Below are 18,936 nucleotides of genomic sequence, written 5' to 3'. Positions count from 1 at the left end.
GGCATCATTTTAGTAACACGGATATACTTTTTGCCCAACACACTCTGCAGATGCTTGCAGACACCATGCATAAGTAGTCTGAAATGTCTCCATGACAGTCCTCATGGTCACCAAAAAAATGTGTCCACACACAGCGTTGCACTCACCGTCTGATCATGGGATTTATTTTCCTGGGCTCAAGCAGACCCGAGCTGACTTGCAGATGCAGAGATGTAACAGAGAAAATAAAATAGCATCTCCATACAGGTGCTGGTCATAAAATTTGAATATCATGAAAAAGTTGATTTATTTCAGTAATTCCATTCAAAAAGTGAAACTTGTATATTATATTCATTCATTACACACAGACTGATATATTTCAAATGTTTATTTCTTTTAATTTTGATGATTATAAACTGGCAACTAATGAAAACCCCAAATTCAGTAGAAAATTAGAATATTACTTAAGACCAAAAAAAGGATTTTTAGAAATGTTGGCCAACTGAAAAGTATGAACATAAAAAGTATGAGCATGTACAGCACTCAATACTTAGTTGGGGCGGCGTGGCATGGAGTCGATCAGTCTGTGGCACTGCTCAGGTGTTATGAGAGCCCAGGTTGCTCTGATAGTGGCCTTCAGCTCTTCTGAATTGTTGGGTCTGGTGTATCGCATCTTCCTGTTCACAACAGCCCATAGATTTTCTATGGGGTTAAGGTCAGCTGAGTTTGCTGGCCAATTAAGAACAGGGATACCATGGTCCTTAAAGCAGGTACTGGTAGCTCTGGCACTGTGTGCAGGTGCCAAGTCCGGTTGGAAAATGAAATCTGCATCTCCATGAAGTTGGTCAGCAGCAGGAAGCATGAAGTGCTCTAAAACTTCCTGGTAGACGGCTGCGTTGACCTTGGACCTCAGAAAACACAGTGAACCGACACCAGCAGATGACATGGCACCCAAACCATCACTGACTGTGGAAACTTTACACTGGACCTCAAGCAATGTGGATTCTGTGCCTCTCCTCTCTTCCTCCAGACTCTGGGACCTTGATTCCAAAGGAAATGCAAAATTGACTTTGATCAGAGAACATAACTTTGGAGCACTCAGCAGCAGTCCAGTCCTTTTTGTCTTTAGCCCAGGCGAGAGCTTCTGACGCCGTCTCTTGTTCAAGAGTGGCTTGACAACGACTGCGAGAGCTGAAACCCATGTCTGCATACGTCTGTGCGTGGTGGTTCTTGAAGCACTGACTCCAGCTGCAGTCCACTCTTTGTGAATCTTCCCCAATTTTTGAATGGGTTTGTTTCACAATCCTCTCCAGGGTGCGGTTATCACTAGGCTCTGTACACTTTTTTTCTACCACATCTTTTCCTTCCCTTCACCTCTCTGTTAATGTGCTTGGACACAGAGCTCTGTGAACAGCCAGCCTCTTTAGCAATGACCTTGTGTGTCACCCTCCTTGTGCAAGGTGTCAAAGGTCATCTTTTGGACAACTGTCAAGTCAGCAGTCTTCCCCATGATTGTGTAGCCTACAGAACTAGACTGAGAGACCATTTAATGACCTTTGCAGGTGTTTTGAGTTAATTAGCTGATTAGAGTGTGGCACCAGGAGTCTTCAATACTGAACCTTTTCACATATTCTAATTTTCTGAGATACTGAATTTGGGGTTTTCATTAGTTGTCAGTTATAATCATCAAAATTAAAAGAAAAAAACATTTGAAATATATCAGTCTGTGTGTAATGAATGAATATAATATACAAGTTTCACTTTTTGAATGGAATTACTGAAATAAATCTACTTTTTCATGATATTCTAATTTTATGACCAGCACCTGTAAAAGCACTGTTACATCAGGCTCCAACCCAACAGAAAGAAATCCCTCTATGGTTTGGATGGATCACTATAGCCGCTCCACACATTCGTTCAAAGAGAGCAGAGGTGCGAGCATGAAATTGTGTCTGTGTCACATGTGTTGGTTATGTGCGGAGATGCGTTTAAAAGCAGGTTAAGTTTAAATGTAGAAATAATCCTCAATTAACTGATTAGACAGTGATAAAGCTCATCTAAATGCAGAAGCAGCTACATATTATATTAATCAATTTCTCAGTTCCTGTGGCAGTTTAGGCTCCTGTGGGTGAAATTTGAAGGGGAACCTGTGCGTGACCGTGGTAACGGCAGCAAAGACGCGGACTCTTCCTCCTCGGGAAAAGAATAGTTTGTATCTTGTACTTGGATGACTTTTGAAGCGAGACCTTTGCTGGAAATATGACACGAGTGAAGTAATGTGTTTGGGCCTCTTTTAATCTCAAGAGTGGCTCTTTGTTTATATTCTGTCTTATTGCTTGGAGAGAAACACTAGGACTAAAGAGGAGGAAGGAGAGCGAGAGTAAGACTCCTCAAATATTTCTCAAACACCTTAATTGAAATTGGATTTTAACTGCTCGCTGGACCGTGGTGAAAGAATTCAGGAGCCAGGGAGGTAGCGTTTTGCATGCAAATGTAATTTTCTGTTTTTTGCCCATTGCCCATGAGACATTCAAAAATAGCTACCAGATATGTTTTTTCATGAGCTATTTTCTTCAGGTTGAGCCCTCCATTATTCCAATACCCACCGCCATTAGCTTTTTGGATTGAAACTACTGTGTGGCCATGTTGTTTACTGAGCTGGAGCATTAGTCTTTGTGGGAAATTGTATTCTCTTCATGCTCAGATAGATCCGGATGGAGGTGAAATTTTGAATGCACTATATATGCATGAGGAATAAACAGCTAATTTGCTTTGAATTTTTATTCATCACACAAGTGAATTGAGTACGACTTGTGATTATTCTGCAGTTACAGATTTATTATTCCTTTTTGGTGATATTAGTAAGAAAATTGCTCTAGTGCTTTATGTGGTTAGTAATATTTAGAGAAGGTATCAGATCTCTTTCATAAACAAAAGTGATAACTGACTGTTTATGTATAAATACGCCATTATAAGTAAAAAATCCCCACACTGAAAGGGTTGGAAATTTTTGGATAATAAATATGAAAAAAATATTAAAGATATTAAAGGATGAAATAGTTACAGATGGGGATGGGTCAACAATTTTGAGGAGAACTGGACAAAAGAAGTGGCAGCCTCAAAAAAAAATCTACAGCCCATGACAGTATCTGAAAGAAAAAAAAAAATCCAGCAAAAACCTGACACAGGACCTGAGAGATGCATCTGGCCCTTCAGTTGATCCATGGCTTATGAATGGCAGTCAAGAAGCCATTCATAGGAAGAGAAGCAAGGAGAAAAGGCTGATGTATGCCAAATTACATAGAACTGGACTGAAAATCAGTGGCAACAGGTCGGATGGAGTGAGGAATCCAAATGTGAAATTTGTGGTTCAAATTGTCATCAATGTGTACAGATGAGGTCAGGAGAGAGTTACAACAGTGAGTGCTGCAGCCATCTGTACAACATAGTGAAGACTGTCACACTTTGGCCAGTGGTGTTGGGAACGACGCAGTGTGGCATCATCTCGACAGAGAGCCGAACAAAAGGCGGAAACATCCAAAGAAGAGCTTTGAAGAAGCCTGGAGAACTGTTCCTGAAGACTGCTTAAAGAAATTACAAGAAAGCTCCCTCAGAGAGTTCAGGCTGTGTTGAAGAATGAAGGTGGTCAAATCAAATATTGGCTTTCAATCTTGTTAGAATTGTATGGACTTTGTTTTTATCATATATACTATCTATATAAGATAAAATATAGATCTTTATTCTATCTATATTTCCATGTATGTGTGAACATATTTCAATAAATGGCTGCTCTGATTTCCCATTTTACTAGCAAGACATAAAGAAATGAGGAGTGGCTCATAACCTTTGCACAGTACTGCATATGAGGTCAGTGATATTGATTATTAATCAGCTAAAAAATGCTTCTGAGGTTAATTTTTTCTATTTTATATATGACTGTAGTATTACTGTTGATGGGTTAATGTTAGGTAAACAGTGTTTTGCTGTTGTAATTAAGAAAGGTTAGATTATTCAATCTCTAAAACTAAAGCTGTGACATAAATGCATTGCAGTACAATCTTTAATTTTTTTCCTGAAATGTAAAAATAATAACATAAATAGAAATACAGACCCTTTATTTGAGTAATTGTACTTTATTGCAACACATAGCTTGCTATTGCTCAATTTCTGCACAACTGACAACTCACTTAGGTCATTGCCACAAATGGACAAGCTGGCCATCAATAACCTTCTGCTAGTTTCTCTTCCTTTGTGCAATCTGCTCATACAGACTCCCTGCAGGAGAGGCAGGGGGAAAATTATGGCTCTCTCATGTGCCAGGGTCCAGTGATCCCACACAGTCTGTCAGTGAACTGAGATCAATACCTCCTCAGAGTAGGTTTTAGCACCTTTAAAAATAGCCAACTCAAAGCCTTTAGTCGGCATGCGTTATATGAAAACACCCCCAGGATACAACCATAAGTGTCTGTGCTGTTAATGGCCATCATTGTCCTGATCTGATGGTGGCAAACAAGGTCGTTGCAGCTGCATATGGAGTCATATTGCTCAAGCAAAATGTTTTAACATTGACCGAAAGCTCTAATGTTGAAACTTTATAGCTGTTCTGCTGCTTCTATGCTGGTGTTAATGGTCCCACTCCCCGACTGTACTCCCTCTTCGATACCGAGCCTTTCAATTTCTGTGTCACACGCCTCAACAGACTGACTTGTGATCACCCTGATGGATGAGCAAACGAGGAGAGAAGTTGTGAGTCTCTCACTCCAGCTCGTGGAGGTTCAGCGCCCCACAACGCCCACATGGAGCCCTCCAATCGCCTCCAGACTTTGACACATCATTTCCCCTGTGATTTGTGGCCAGATTGAGGTTGAAGGAGACAAGGAAATTTTCTGTCCTCATGAGAACAGATGGATGTTGCAGCTCTGCAGACTGAGCCGAAGGTTGTTTTTTTTCCTCTTGATGAACCCTCCTGCTTTTATAAAGGATTGGTTTCATGCTCCATTATGGACTCTTGATGACTGGCTATTACAGTACATTTTCTGAAATCGACCTACTATTTTTTATTTATTTATTTCAGGGGGGATGACATATAACTGACTGTTCTTTCCAGAAAGTGGTTATATATTATTTTGTAAAGTACTTAGAAAGTGGAAAGAGGATTTCTCATTGGTCATCTTTGTGCTGTTTTCGAGCCAGATCAAAGTTTAGAGTCTGTTTATGATCAAGATGTTGGTAATGCCATGAAATGATGTATGATGCAACATGCGTGCAACTGGTAAAATGTGATAGGCTTGTCAGGGCAGCAAATGGTCGCCGTCTTTTTCAACCGCACTCCCACCGCACACCAAATGTTTGATCTCATCTCTGAAGTGCGCAGCCCCCGGTGCCTCCCTCAGGACGTTTGATGTTGGAGATCAGAGCGCGTGGTTGTGCAGGCACTCTTGGTGGTGGCGGTTTCGCCATTAACCACGCCCACACTCAGACTTCATGCTGTCAGGTACATTCAAAAGAATTTTGCCAAATGCCACTTCCCTAAAATCTGCAGTTTCCTACTGTTGTGTGTGTTATATTAGCAGCATCTTACTCAAGTTTCCTCGAATAAAAATAGTGGAAAAAAACATAAAGCATCTCTGGCTCTGCTGCAGTCTATCATCACCCTCTGGCTGAGAGATGTAGCATGCCTCAGATTTCTTTCACCACAGCCTGATTCCTTCTCTCTTGTATCTATTGATCTCCATCTCTGCCCTGCCAATAGCTCCTTGTCTGTGAGACCTTTCCCCGTCCTCCATCTCTTATTCATTATTCATCACTCAGCTCTTTCAGCCAGGCCGCAATACCTCTTACCTCTACATGATCATTGTTCTGTTGTGCACTGTATGCTCTAACTGTTGCTTCATTAGTAAGAATATTGAAACAGAAAAGAAGATCATAATATTTATGCACAGTCAGTGCACTAGTGCAACCAGATAAAAAGTCAAACACCAGTCATCATCAGGGAGCCATGAACGTCTGTCAGAGTGAGCTATGCCACTCCTAAAAAATTGATTACAACTTTGCCTGTTCCAGCTCAGCTTTTTCAAGGTATGATGGCTCAGTCGTGCTAAAAGAGTGAAATTGTGTGTGTCGGTGAGCAGAGATTAAGTGTTAATCTCTGTAAATTGACTCTATAAGAAGGAGGAGGACTTCCCAGGAATCTTTTCATTTTCGATGCATCTGAAGCAAAGGGAAGAGGCTATTGTGAGTCACAAGTCTTAATTTGAAAAACACGATTGAGTTTAACTTCCATTTTCTTCCCTCATAAAGTCTCTGATTTGGAAATATCTTCTCACAGTATGTGTGCTCATATCTCCCTGGGCCTGAGTAAGATGCACTTAGATGGATCCTCATTTGTCCTGTAGGAGTTTTTACTTAGCCAGTTAAGATGTATTAGTATCTTGGGGTGGGGAACTCTTTCCACAGTATTATAAAAACAAATCATTTTCTGAGCGTTGATCAAAACTGATGCTCCTGTTTGCTCCGTTTCACAATTACGAACACGAGCCGGGCAAATGCATGGAAACAATTCGCTTTTATTTACTGAAGATTTGTTGTGGAAAATATAGTGAGACCAGGTTTTCTTCTTGCAGAAGTAATCTTTCAGGAGTAATGAATAGTATAAGAATAGATAGATTTATTATAAAAAATAAATTATATTGTGGAGAAGAGAGATGAGCATGCAGCAGGTGCAGTCATACACAGGGTTTTCTTTGTACTCTACACCAACTAGGTGTAAACGATTGGACATTCAACAAGCAAATGGTAGAAACAAAACACTGACTGGAAATCAGTCAGGTCATCATGTTTTACTGACTGACCTATTCAGATCTCCCCAAAATGGTGAGCCCTCACCAAATCCATCACACAGGTTCTTGTGACTGAACTGGTCTTCTTGTCTTTCTTCTCTAACCTAATGTAAACCAACTAATACAGTTTGGTCCATAAGATTTCGGGCAATGACACAATTCTGTACCCCACCACAATAGATTTTAAACAGACAACAATGACTGAAGTGCAGTCTTTCAGCTTTAATTTAAGAGGTTTAGCAAAATTATTGAAGCAATTGTTTAGGAAATACAATCATTTTATACATAGTGCCTCATTTTCAGAGGTGCAAAAGAAATTGGACTATAACTGACTGATAAAGAGTGTTTTGGCTATCTCATCCCATAACAAATAAGCAGATACAAGCTCTTGAGTTGAACTTGAATTTAACTATTGATTTACTGAAACTCTTACTGCAAGTAAAGGAGGCCTGCATCAGGCTGAAAAAATGAAATAAACCTATGAGAGAGATAGCAAAAACTTTAGAAGTGGCCAAACCAACAGTCTGGTATGCTCTCAGAAAGAATGAAGACATTGACTCAGCAACACCAAAAAGCCTGAGAGACCTCAGAAACCAGCTGATTATTATTTCCATGGTTAGAAACAAACCTTTCGCAACATCTTGCCAAGTCCAGAACACTCTGGAGGAGGTACAGTATGTGTATCATTGTTAAAGTCTACCTAAACGAAAATGTAGATTTACAACATGGTACACACAAGAAGAAGAAGGCCACGTTAGACTTTGCCACAAAACTGTAAAAAAAAGCTTTCACAGTTCTGAAAAAAAAAAAAGTACTTTATAGATGAAATCAAGATTAACTTGTTCCAGCATGATGGGGAGACAGAAGTATGGAGAAGCAGGGAAACAGCACATAACATCACACTATCCGTCAAACATGGTGAAAGCAATGTTATTGTATGGGCCTGCCACTGGAACCGGGCCACTAGTATTTATTGATGATGTGACTGCTGATAGAAAAAGCAGGATGAACTGTGAAGTGTACAGGGCTACACTCTCTGCTCAGGTTCAGCCAAATGCTGCAAAACTGATTAGACAATCTTGCACAGTGCAAATGGATAATGACCCAAAGCATACTGCACAAGCACCTCAAGAGTTTCTCAAGGCAAAGAAATGGAATATACTTCAGTGGTTAAGTTAGTCAGCTGATCTCAACCCAACAAAACATGCTTTTCAGTTATTAAATAAAAAACCAAAAAAAACCAAGGCCTTTACTGCAGCCACCTTGGCTGCAGTAAAGGCCTAACAGAGCATATCAAGTCATTAACTGCAAAGGATTTTTATCCAAGTATTAAAACAATCCTTATCTTTAAAATCATGTTAGTTGGTTCAGTTACTTTTGAGCCTCTGAAAATAAGAGACTACATATAAAAACGATTGTATTTCCTAAACAATTGATGCAATACTTTTGTTGAAGCCCTCGAATTAAAGCTGAAAATCTCACATTTTGCCTATTTAAAATCCACTGTTCTGGTATACAGGGGCAAAATGACAAGAGCTGGGTCATAGTCCAAAAAAATTATGTATTATAAAAATGCTGCATCGTATTTATCAAAAATAAAGCTCCAATTCCATTAATTTCTGTTGATGTGCTCCAACAATTATCTGGGAAAATGACTGTCTGTGAAAGTACCTTCAGTTTTCCCAGTTTAGCTGTGCTAACACAGTAACTAACAGACAGCAAAGCGCGGCCTTGTGAGATGATATGGAGTGAAAATAAATCATCAGACAAATATGTGTAAATTATGTGCAACTATAATATTTAGATTGAGAGAGTGAAATTGATCCGTGTAGTTTATATTATGCTATATTCTAATATACTCACTATATTTGTATTTATCCTATCATGTCTCTTAACTGAAATAATCGACTCAAAGCTTTAACTTTCAGTTTGGAAATCTTTCAAGAATAAAATCAAATCTAGTTTAGGGATTTGATCGTGCAGCTTCAAAATGTATCGAGTTTGCTGAAAGAATCATGTTACTGTTGGTTGAACTTGTTTTCCCTGATCTTTCCCTTTGAGCTCAGTGTTATTAAATGTTAAAGATGTTGTTTTCTCCACTAAGCTTCCTGCATTTGGAAATCTAACACACCATTATGTTTAAAATGCGACTTAGAGTAAACATGTTTTTATGATGCTACATATTTGTTTTTATATGATTTTTGCTTTCAGATCAAATAGTTGCCATTCACGTTTGTAGATTGCTGATTTATGTGGATTGTCAGACTTGGTCGTGAACGTGCTTTCTCTCCCTCCACAGAAGAAGTCGTTGATCGCGACCAGTCTGATTGTGGCGATGTCGCTCTTCGTGGTCGTGGTGAACTACTCTGAGAAGCCCTACTTCCTCCTTGGTGAGACTTTCAGCAGCCACTGGATGTTCTCCAAGGCAGCCATACAAGGCTTTCAAGCCTCACCTGGGCTACGTCAGTATCCCCAAACAGGAGGTGAGGAACGAACACCTGGAAACACCAGGAATGACTCACGCAATGAGAAATAAGAGCTTAATATAAGTATCAGTTTATTTAGATTAGCTATAAATGCTAGATAACACTTGCACTTATATATATTTTTACAATTAAAAGAAGACTGGAAAACAATTAATAATAATTGTTTTCCAAAGTCAGACTGTATATAAAGGATGGTTGTTGCCACTATGACGTCACCCTGTGACGTTTTTTTTAAAATCACATTTTAAATCCTCTATTTTAGCTTTGGTTTTGTATTTTTTCTGACATAATCAGATGGGGACAGAGTGCTAAGTTATCAGCATATGCTAGCAAGCTAGGTTAACATGATGTGTCCATATACACTGTATGGGTGAAAACTGCTAATTCAGTGGATTTCAGACTGTGGGGTGAGGAGCTGCTGCAGGTTAGGTGCAGCAAACCAAGCAAAATGTATCAATTCAGAGTAAGGGAAATAAAGTTTATTTTTAGGGAAAATAAACAAACAAAAGCTTTTATTTAAGTCAAATTAATCTTGGATCATTTTCTATTGCTAAGATTGATTTAAAAAAATGTGGGGTATGAGCTTTTTTTCACCTATTGAAGTGGGGAACTACTTTGCTAATTAGTGCGAGTCAAAAGAGTGATAAAATACTGACCAACACAGACTCCTGTACCACACAGCAGCTTTATTATTTGTCAGCTAATTCCATTAAGTACCCTTCAAAAGGCACCACAACACTGTTGAGTTCAGTGACCTGAATTAGTAGAGGTGAAGCGTCCCATTGGCTTGATTGACTCCAGCTGCTTGTGTCTGCAGACCTGTCAATCACATTAGTCACACCCCCTACTTTTAAGCCTAAATAAAATCCAAACAGTTAAGGTCAAATGTGCTAAAGAGCCAAGGTGCAACAAATTGTGAGTAAATCACTCAATGCAGCATTTAAGTAAACATTAAAAACAAAACACGTAAAACAAAAAAATGGGACAAATTAGTGAAAAAGTACAAAATGGTCACATTTCAGTGACAAAGGCAAACGAGAAGATTAACAAAGTGACTAAAAGCAAATTCAAAGATGTTTTTACTGAATGATGAGAAAACACAAGCTTTGGCTATAATGTTGTTAACATTAACATATTTTCTTTCACATTAGTTAAAAAATGTTTCTGCTGCAGTCTTACAATAAAAGAATTTCATGTTTTATGATGATATGTTTTTTTTTTTTTACATTTTTGTATATATACATTTATAATATTACATGCTGAGGCTCATTACTTACGTCATACATGACTAATGTGTTCTTCTACAGTGCATTTATATTCTATAATCATTTATTAACATTAATCTGTCATCAATCATCACCTTCACAATGAAGGTGTATTCTATTCAAAATGCCGCACCCCCTTAAAGATTTTCTTAATTTATTATATCAGATTCTCTGTTATGGATCAGAAAATGCCTGTTTGATGTCCCTTGTGTGCCTTATTTATTTTTAATTCCAAACACCCGTGTCCGTGATCCCATTCTTCTCCCTTCAAACAGCTTTGTGCTGTATATTCCCCGCACAATTTATGGAAATTGAAATATCAAAGCCTTTTAATTCCCACCACATCAAAATGTAAAACCAAGCTGTGTGTTTATTGTTTGGGAAGGCGGCCCGTTGAAACGCAGCGCGTTGTGCCTAAACTATTGGATATTGAATAGCTATGCTAGAGAAATGTACATTTTATTAACCATGGATGTATGTAACATTTCCGGGTGAAAATGAACTTTCAAAAATCGCCCTTTCAGTGCGGATCCACTGATCCTTCATGTGAAGTGGATGTCTTATATTCAGCAGGGTGATATTTGCAGATTAATGCAGAGCGCCATTCTCTGCCGCTGGAGAGTTTCATCCATACAACATGGGCCCAGAGGCAATCACACTTTACGCCAGTCTCCACGTCTGCACCTCCTTCTGCCTCCAGACAAGCCTGCTTAAATCACTGCCCTCTCCCCATGGAGATTTATGTAAATGGCTCAAATTCTCCCACCAGTGAGTTCTCTGTATCTAATCAGAAAGGCAGTGATTGGCCCAAGAATGAGTGTCAGAAGTGTTCTGCACACTTATGAAATTTCTGACAAACGATGGACGAAATTGTGGAGGTCTGGTCAAGGTGATACTCCTGTGCCAGGTGTCGTAAGTGATGAAGTTGGGGAAGAAGGCCTGCTATGTGAGCTGTCAGCCTGTGTTAAGTACACAGCGGCACCTTTAGAAGCTGTAACATTTCACCTGGACAGTAAGGCAATCTCACATGATCCACAGTGAGGTGTCATTTGAAGTGTTATAAACCTCTTGCAAGCATGTATAATGCATAACCCGGTAGCACGGGTATGGCCTGCCTTTTTTTATTCATTTGATTGAGTCTGTCTCCAGCGGTGATAAATTGTTCCTGCCCTGCTTTCAGGAGAAATAGAAAACATTTGTCTTGTGGCACTTTACATCCATGCCTCTGGTCCATCACAGAGCGAGAGAGAAACTCAATATTTTCATTTGGATGTGGGCATTTTAAATGCAGGCCTTTCAAAATGTACACAATGGAAAACAAGGTGAGGAAGTATTTCGATTTTTGGAGCACTTTGTGGTTAATGTTAATGAGAAAGCTTCTGGTTTGTGGCCTGTGTTGCACCGGCTAATAAAATATGCATTATTATAAGTAAGTCCTCTCCAAGTTATTATCAGCTCTTTATCGCAGACAAGAACTGGACTAAATTACATAAATGTTACATAACTTCCAAAACCATCTGCTTAAATTACTCAAATAATGCATTACTTATCAAACATTTAAACCTGCGTGAGTGAAGAATTATGTGTTTCAGAATTAGCAACAGTGTTTAGATTTGAATGTGTGGGAAACATCTGACATCTAATAGTCACTTACAGGGTTTTTTTTTGATCATTTATTTCGATTAACTGTTTTTAGATTTTTTTATTATTTGTGGTACTGTATATGAGTTTACTTTATTACCCTCAGTTTCCTGCTCTTAGCCGGTGTGGTCTTGTGCTCCTGTAGCCCATCTGCTTCACGGTTTGACATGTTGTACATTCAGAGATGCTTTTCTGCATACCTCGGTTGTAACGAGTGATTATTTACTGATTAGTTATTGTTATTGTCCTCTCAGCTTGATGCAGTCTGTCCATTCTCCTCTGATCTCTGCCATAAACAAGCATTTTCACCCAGAGAACTGCCGCTCACTGGATATTTTCTCCTTTTCAGACCATTTTCTGTAAACCCTAGAGATGGTTGTGTGGGAAAATCCCAGTAGATCAGCAGTTTCTGAAATACTTCGACCAGCCTGCCTGGCACCAGCAACCATGCTTCATTTTCAGTGATTTAAATCACCTTTCTTCCCCATTCTGATGCTCAGTTTAAATTTCAGTAGGCTGTCTTGACCATGTCTACATGCCTAATTGCATTGAGCAGCTGCCATGTGATTGGCTAATTAGATATTTATGTTAAAAAGCAGTTAAACAGGTGTGTCTAACAAAGTGGCCATTGAGTGTAAGTTAGCTGTCACTACTTATAAATGCTGGGCCTATAATTTGTAAGTCATTTGTAAGTTACCCAACCCAGAAAGCCCTCTAGGAAGGGGAAGCAATGTAATGGTGCTGTAAACATTCATTTAACACTGTTTGTTGTTTAGACAAGGATTAATAGGATTAATTAAACAAATACAACAAAGTCTTTAATCTAGTGAGGGATATTTGGCATGGCTGACTCCTGGTTTAAAATTCTCTTAAAGTTTAAAGCTAAAAATATTACAGCATGAGAGTCTACTGCCATGCTAGCAGCTCTGTAAGGCTGTCCTTTGGAGCACATGCTAATGGAGATTGCATGTAAAGATGGATGGAGCCTCTAGGCCTGAAAAGTAAAGGCACTGCAGGTGTGCCTTCAATTTGCATTCTTTCTAATGTCCAGCAGGGGGCGACTCCTGTGGTTTGAGAATGACGTCTGATTGCATGGTATTTTATGAAAAAATTACCCTGCTGCTTACTTGAGTGTGACCGCGGGACATTTTGCTTTTCTTTTATGTTCTCAATCACTAGTTTCAAGTATTCTTCAATATTACATGATGTTCATTTTGTGAATTATGTTTCCATTAAGAGTAATGGTGCAGTCACACTAGGGAAAACAGTGGCTGGAGACTGCAGCATGACCAGAATTAGTGCAGTGTGATTTTGTTGCCTTTGACACGGTTGCTTCACAGACAGGGACTAGGTCTGCAGAGTGACTTTAGTTTGTCAGCATGACCATAAAACGGCAATAAGATGGAGGCAGTCTGTTATCAGTCTGCAAACAGTTTGGCAATGAATAGGGTCAAGAAGATGACAGTTACATGCCATCAATTTGTGATAATATGCCAATTAGCTATCCCAATCAGTTCCTGAATTTGAAAAAATTCGATTTAGTCACCGCATGATTTTTCTTAGTTGCAAGAAGGTCAGTATCCTAATTATAGTTTAGTGTGAGTGAGCCACAAAATAAATGATAAAACTGGGTATGATTTAGTAAGTGCCCGTCTTGTGAATAACAGCCCATGAGTTCATGTATTTATTACTTCTAGGCTGGACTATTGTGACTCATTATTATCAGGCTGTCCTAAAAGCTGCCTGAAGCCTTCAGCTGATCCAAAAATGCTGCAGCTAGAGTACTAACGGGGACGAGAAAGAGAGAGCATATTTCTCCCATATTGGCTTCTCTTCATTGGCTCCCTGTTAAATCCAGAATTTAATTTAAAATTCTTCCTGTTACATACAAGGCCTTGAATAATCAGGTCCCACCTTGTCTTAAAGACCTCATAGTACTGTATCACCCCAACAGAGCTCTTCGCTCTCAGGCTGCTGGCTTACTTGTGGTTCCTAGGATACTTAAGAGTAGAATGGGAGGCAGAGCCTTCAGCTTTCAGGCCCCTCTTCTGTGGAACCAGCTCCCAGTTTGGATTTGGGAGACAGACACCCTCTCTATTTTTAAGATTAGGCTTAAAACTTTTTTTTTTGATTGAGCTTATAGTTAGGGCTGGATCAGGTGACCCTGAATCATCCCTTAGTTATGCTGCAATAGGCCTAGCCTGCTGGGGAGTTCCCATGATACACTGTGTGTTTCTTTTCATTCACCTCTTTTTACTCAGTTTATACCCCATTCTGCATTTAATCTCTGGCTCAGAATGTCTTTTGTCCTGTCTCTCTCGTCCTCTCGCAAAAGGTCTGCCCCTCCCTGAGCCTTGTTCTGCTGGAGGTTTCTTCCTGTTAAAAGGAAGTTTTTCCTTCCCACTGTCACCAAATGCTTGCTCACAGAGGGTCGTTTTGACTGTTGGCTTTTTCACTGTATTATTGTAGGGTCTTTACCTTATAATATAAAGCACTTTGTGGCAAACTTTTGTTGTGATTTGGCACTAAATAAATAAAATTGAACTGAACCCAGGGGGCATGAGTAATGTCCTCAGCTTAGAGATTCCACTCCTCGCATGGCTCTTCTGGCTCCAGAATCCCAAGATGGCAACATCCAAATGCCAAACTTAAGGCTTCGAAGTGGTAGATCACAAACAAAGCCACTGCATGCTCACAGTGAGAGTACAAGAAGCTATAATAGTTACTATGGTCAGTGGCAATTTTAACCCGTTAACATTAGCACTACATTAGTGGGTCATAATCAAAGAGCCACTAATGGACCACGTACATTTAGAAATGTGGGCTTTAACCAATGCAAGCAAACAAAAAACCCAACAAAGAATCATAGCTTAAAAAAAAGAAACAATAAGCTAAAGTAATCAAACTGTCAAACAAAATTCTAATTTTTAAAATAACTTATTAATAGCTCCTATTACTCTCATCAAAACTAAACATGTTCATATTTTCAAGTTTAGTTAAGGTATGTCTTGATTATTTGTTTCGGAGACAGGTTTTTGACCTGTATTTTTCTTCTTTATTGTAATGTAAAGGCCCCAAGAGGAGCATTTGGAATTAACTACTTTCCCCCATAGAGACAGATAAAGCTACTTTTTAAGCAGAAAGACTTCGAAGTCCCAGGGAAGTGTCTTATAATGAAATATTTGGCATGTTAATGTAATAATTATTGCTTATTAATTAATCGTGTTCAGAGCATTTTAATGAACACGCCAAGGTTAAGTTCACACCCCAGTGCTATAATTTAATGATGGCCGTGTCCCCGGCATTAAGCCTGCTTTTTAAATAACCCACTTTATTTTAACACGCTCATGCATTAAAAATCTAAAGCTTTGGTGAGTAGATTTTTTACTTATCAGAGTGCCCGAATTACTGGGATTATAAAAGTGCACTCTGTTTGTGATTACTGCCGGCCACACTGAAACAGCACCGTCGTGAGCATGAAACTGAAACATGAATCAAAGCGAAGAGAGGAAGAGGAGGAGGCTGTAACATTTTATTGATTTACAGGACGTAAAACTCAGATTTATTGGAGCTAGATTCCGGTGCATGCTGAATAAAAAGTGTTCCAGCGGGGTTTGTCGTTATTAGATGAGGTTTCTACTCTTCCGTAATGCATGTAAATGAGATTAGAGGCAATAATGTTCACTGCTGTTTTTATTTGTGTGACTGTAAACTGCTTACATGCCTGTTTTTGTCTTTAAATACTCTGTTTTAATGGAGGAAAATTCACTTTTAGTTAATTTTCTGCTTCATACAGTGAAGCAGAAAACCTCAGTGTTTGATTATTTGCCACTGAGCGACTCCACTGCGGGAGAAGTGGGGTTAAATGCCTTGCTCAGGGACTCCTTGTTGGTAGGTTTCCAGTAACAAACCCATATGTCTCACATACAGTTAGCCAGCCAGTGCTCCCCACAGAGCCCAGCCAATCTGTGTGTGCTAAAAGGCGTGATGGAGTTATGAGCTAGGCTGAGAGGAGCGGGTGATGATGGACGAGCTGCTGGCAGCTCAAGGCTGCGGTGATGTGTGTCTCAACCACCCAGTAAATGGAGACCGGGTCCAGAGATCCTTTCTTAACCCATGATTGAATCCATACGTGAAAGAGAAGGCAATACCAGGAGCCTCAGCTGGAGTTATGTCAGTAAGAAATATGTCCAATAGAAAGAAAACCAGCTGTGGTTTTGTTTTGTTTTTTCTTTTTGATCTTGTGTTATAAGTGTGTTGTGAGTGCTGATAAGCCATGTAGCTGGAACAGTATTTACTGGAATGTCTTGTGAGATCCTGTTTGCGCACTAAAACACTCGTGTTTGCTGATCAAACTCCAAAGAGTTTCACATTTGCAACCAGAATGCATTAAAAGTGCAGCAAAAATGCAATTTGCATTCAAACCAGTAACATTATAGTTATTCTCCATTAAGCAAATGATGAACAAGGTTTAGTCATGACACAATGCGTTTTCTTTTCCTAACTTTGTCTTGCATTCATTTACTTAAGTAAGTTTAATCTCATCAAAACAAACCAAGCATATTAGCTTCAATTAGGTAAATCTCCCATTTCGGATTCAGGGAGGGCTTTCTTCCTCTGTTGGCAAAGCGTAGCTAAGGGCTCTTACTGAAGATTCATTACAAATCCCCCTGCTCCTGTAATGTATAATAATAAGATATATATATATAAAAAAATATACAGTAAGATAAATGACACAACTTGCTTGCTTCTCTGTCATCGTCGCAGCTGTAACCTCTGAGGTCCCATTTTCAATTAACTTAATCTATGTTAGTTCTGGGCAGTGTGACATCAGTCTTAGGGAATAAAAGAAAATTATAGAGGCCAGTAAAACCTTGATTAATATTTTTTTTTATGAATAATCACTAAATGCATTTTTGTTTAAAGTCCCTTGCCAAAACATCACTTAAATAATTTTACTGAACACATATAAAATATATCACAACCTGTAACAACACAAGATGAAAATGAAACAACATAAAATGCAGCATAATTTAGAAGGAAACCACTTATTCAGTATTAAAAATGTATTTAATTTCATTAGAATGAATGTACACTCACTGGCCACTTTATTAGGTGTACATGTTCAACCACTTGTTAATGCTGAAGTTCAAAGTGAGCATCAGGGGGGAAAAAAAAGCTGAGGCATGGTTGTTGGTGACAGACGGGCTGGTCTGAGTATTTCAGAAACTGTTGAGCACACAACCATCTAAAAGATTTACAGAGAATGGTCTGAAAAAAGATCATATCCAGTGAGCGGCAGGTCTCTGGGCAGAAATGGCTTGCTGATGTCACAGGAGACTGACTGCCAGACTGCTTTAAACTGATAGGAAGGCAACAGCAACTCAAATAACCACTTGTTACAACCAAGGAATGCAGAAGAGCATCTCTGAAGCAGATGGGCTACAGCAGCAGAAGACCTCACTGGGCGTCTGTTGTCACATTCGAGCTTTAGGGTCAGAATTTGGCACATAAACAACATGAAAGCTGGCCATGTCCATCCCTTTATGACCACAGTGTACCCATCTTCAGATGGCTGCTTCCACCATGATAATGCGAAATATCACAGAGCTCAGATTATCTCAAACTGGTTTCTTGAACATGACAATAAGTTCACTGCACTCACATGGCCTCCACAGTCACCAGATCCCAATCCAGTAGAGCACCTTTGGGGTGTGCAGCTGAAAAATCTGCAGCAACTGTGTGATGCCATCATGTCAATATGAACCAAAATCTCTGAGGATTTTTCAGCAGCTTGTTAAATCTATACCAAGAATTAAAGGAGTTCTGAAAGCAAATGGGGGTCCAGCCTGGTACCAGCAAGGTATACCTAATGAAGTGTCCATTAAGTGCAATTTAAAGACCTAATTTAAAAAGTCTTTATTCGTTTAAGATCTTTATGTGATTTTTGGTACTGCTTAGTATGCTTTCAGGAGGTCATTTTAGCGTAATGTAACATTTTCTAACATTTTTAAGATTCTGTAGATGATATCATTTTGTTTTTCCACGATAATTTCAGGATATTTAATATGTTTCCCTACCAGTTCTCATGTATTTGTAGCTTCCCAGTGATGGCGCATGTAAAGACCTTATTCTCCAGCAACAGAAGCAGGTGATAACGCACTGCAGTATTTTGCACTGTGATAAATTTCCTTTCTGCCTGCTCTCTGTTGTAATTATCTTGCTTTCTTGTGGCTTTATTTTATGAGCTGTGCCACAGTCCTGCTGAACTTGCATTGATAGGAAGTGATGAAAGTTGCAGGCTGTTGTTTGATCCTTTATCTCGCACACTTCACAGAAGGACCTGAATCAACTTTTTTTAAAAAAACCTCTTTAAAACAAATGACAGAACAACCAAAAAACCTGGATCTTAAATTGCACATTAACATTTGTGAGTGGACTTCTTATTAGGGGTTGGTGATCTCGCTAAAAGGCTGTGCAACTCCACAGTCTTGACTACAACTCCACCCCTCAGATTTTAGCTATGCTCAGATTTTATTCTCACTTCAAGTGGTGATTAGTCTCTTTCAGGTCGTAGTCACGCTTGTGGCTGTTCTTTGCCTGCCCTGCTGTCTTCTGATTACAAAATAAAATAACTGGAATGCTTCTGGCATCCAATGAACACTGTGCCGCAATCACACTCCAGCTTAGTTCAATATTAAATGGTCAGATTGTCCTCCATTACGT

At 39.2% G+C, this 18,936-nt stretch overlaps 1 protein-coding gene across 1 annotated transcript in view; it reads left to right on the top strand.

Annotated features, from left to right (window-relative positions):
• st6galnac3 (ST6 (alpha-N-acetyl-neuraminyl-2,3-beta-galactosyl-1,3)-N-acetylgalactosaminide alpha-2,6-sialyltransferase 3) overlaps positions 1-18,936 on the top strand; it is a 133,726-nt gene that overhangs the window by 51,870 nt on the left and 62,920 nt on the right. The window contains 2 exon segments of the mRNA XM_030751589.1: positions 9,058-9,243; positions 9,245-9,301. Of these exon segments, the coding sequence (XP_030607449.1) occupies positions 9,058-9,243; positions 9,245-9,301 (243 nt within the window).

The sequence above is a fragment of the Archocentrus centrarchus genome, chromosome 17, assembly GCF_007364275.1.
Source record: "Archocentrus centrarchus isolate MPI-CPG fArcCen1 chromosome 17, fArcCen1, whole genome shotgun sequence".
NCBI lineage: Eukaryota > Metazoa > Chordata > Actinopteri > Cichliformes > Cichlidae > Archocentrus > Archocentrus centrarchus.
Note: the sequence above shows the minus strand (reverse complement) of the source record. Positions and strands in the feature narration are given on the sequence as shown.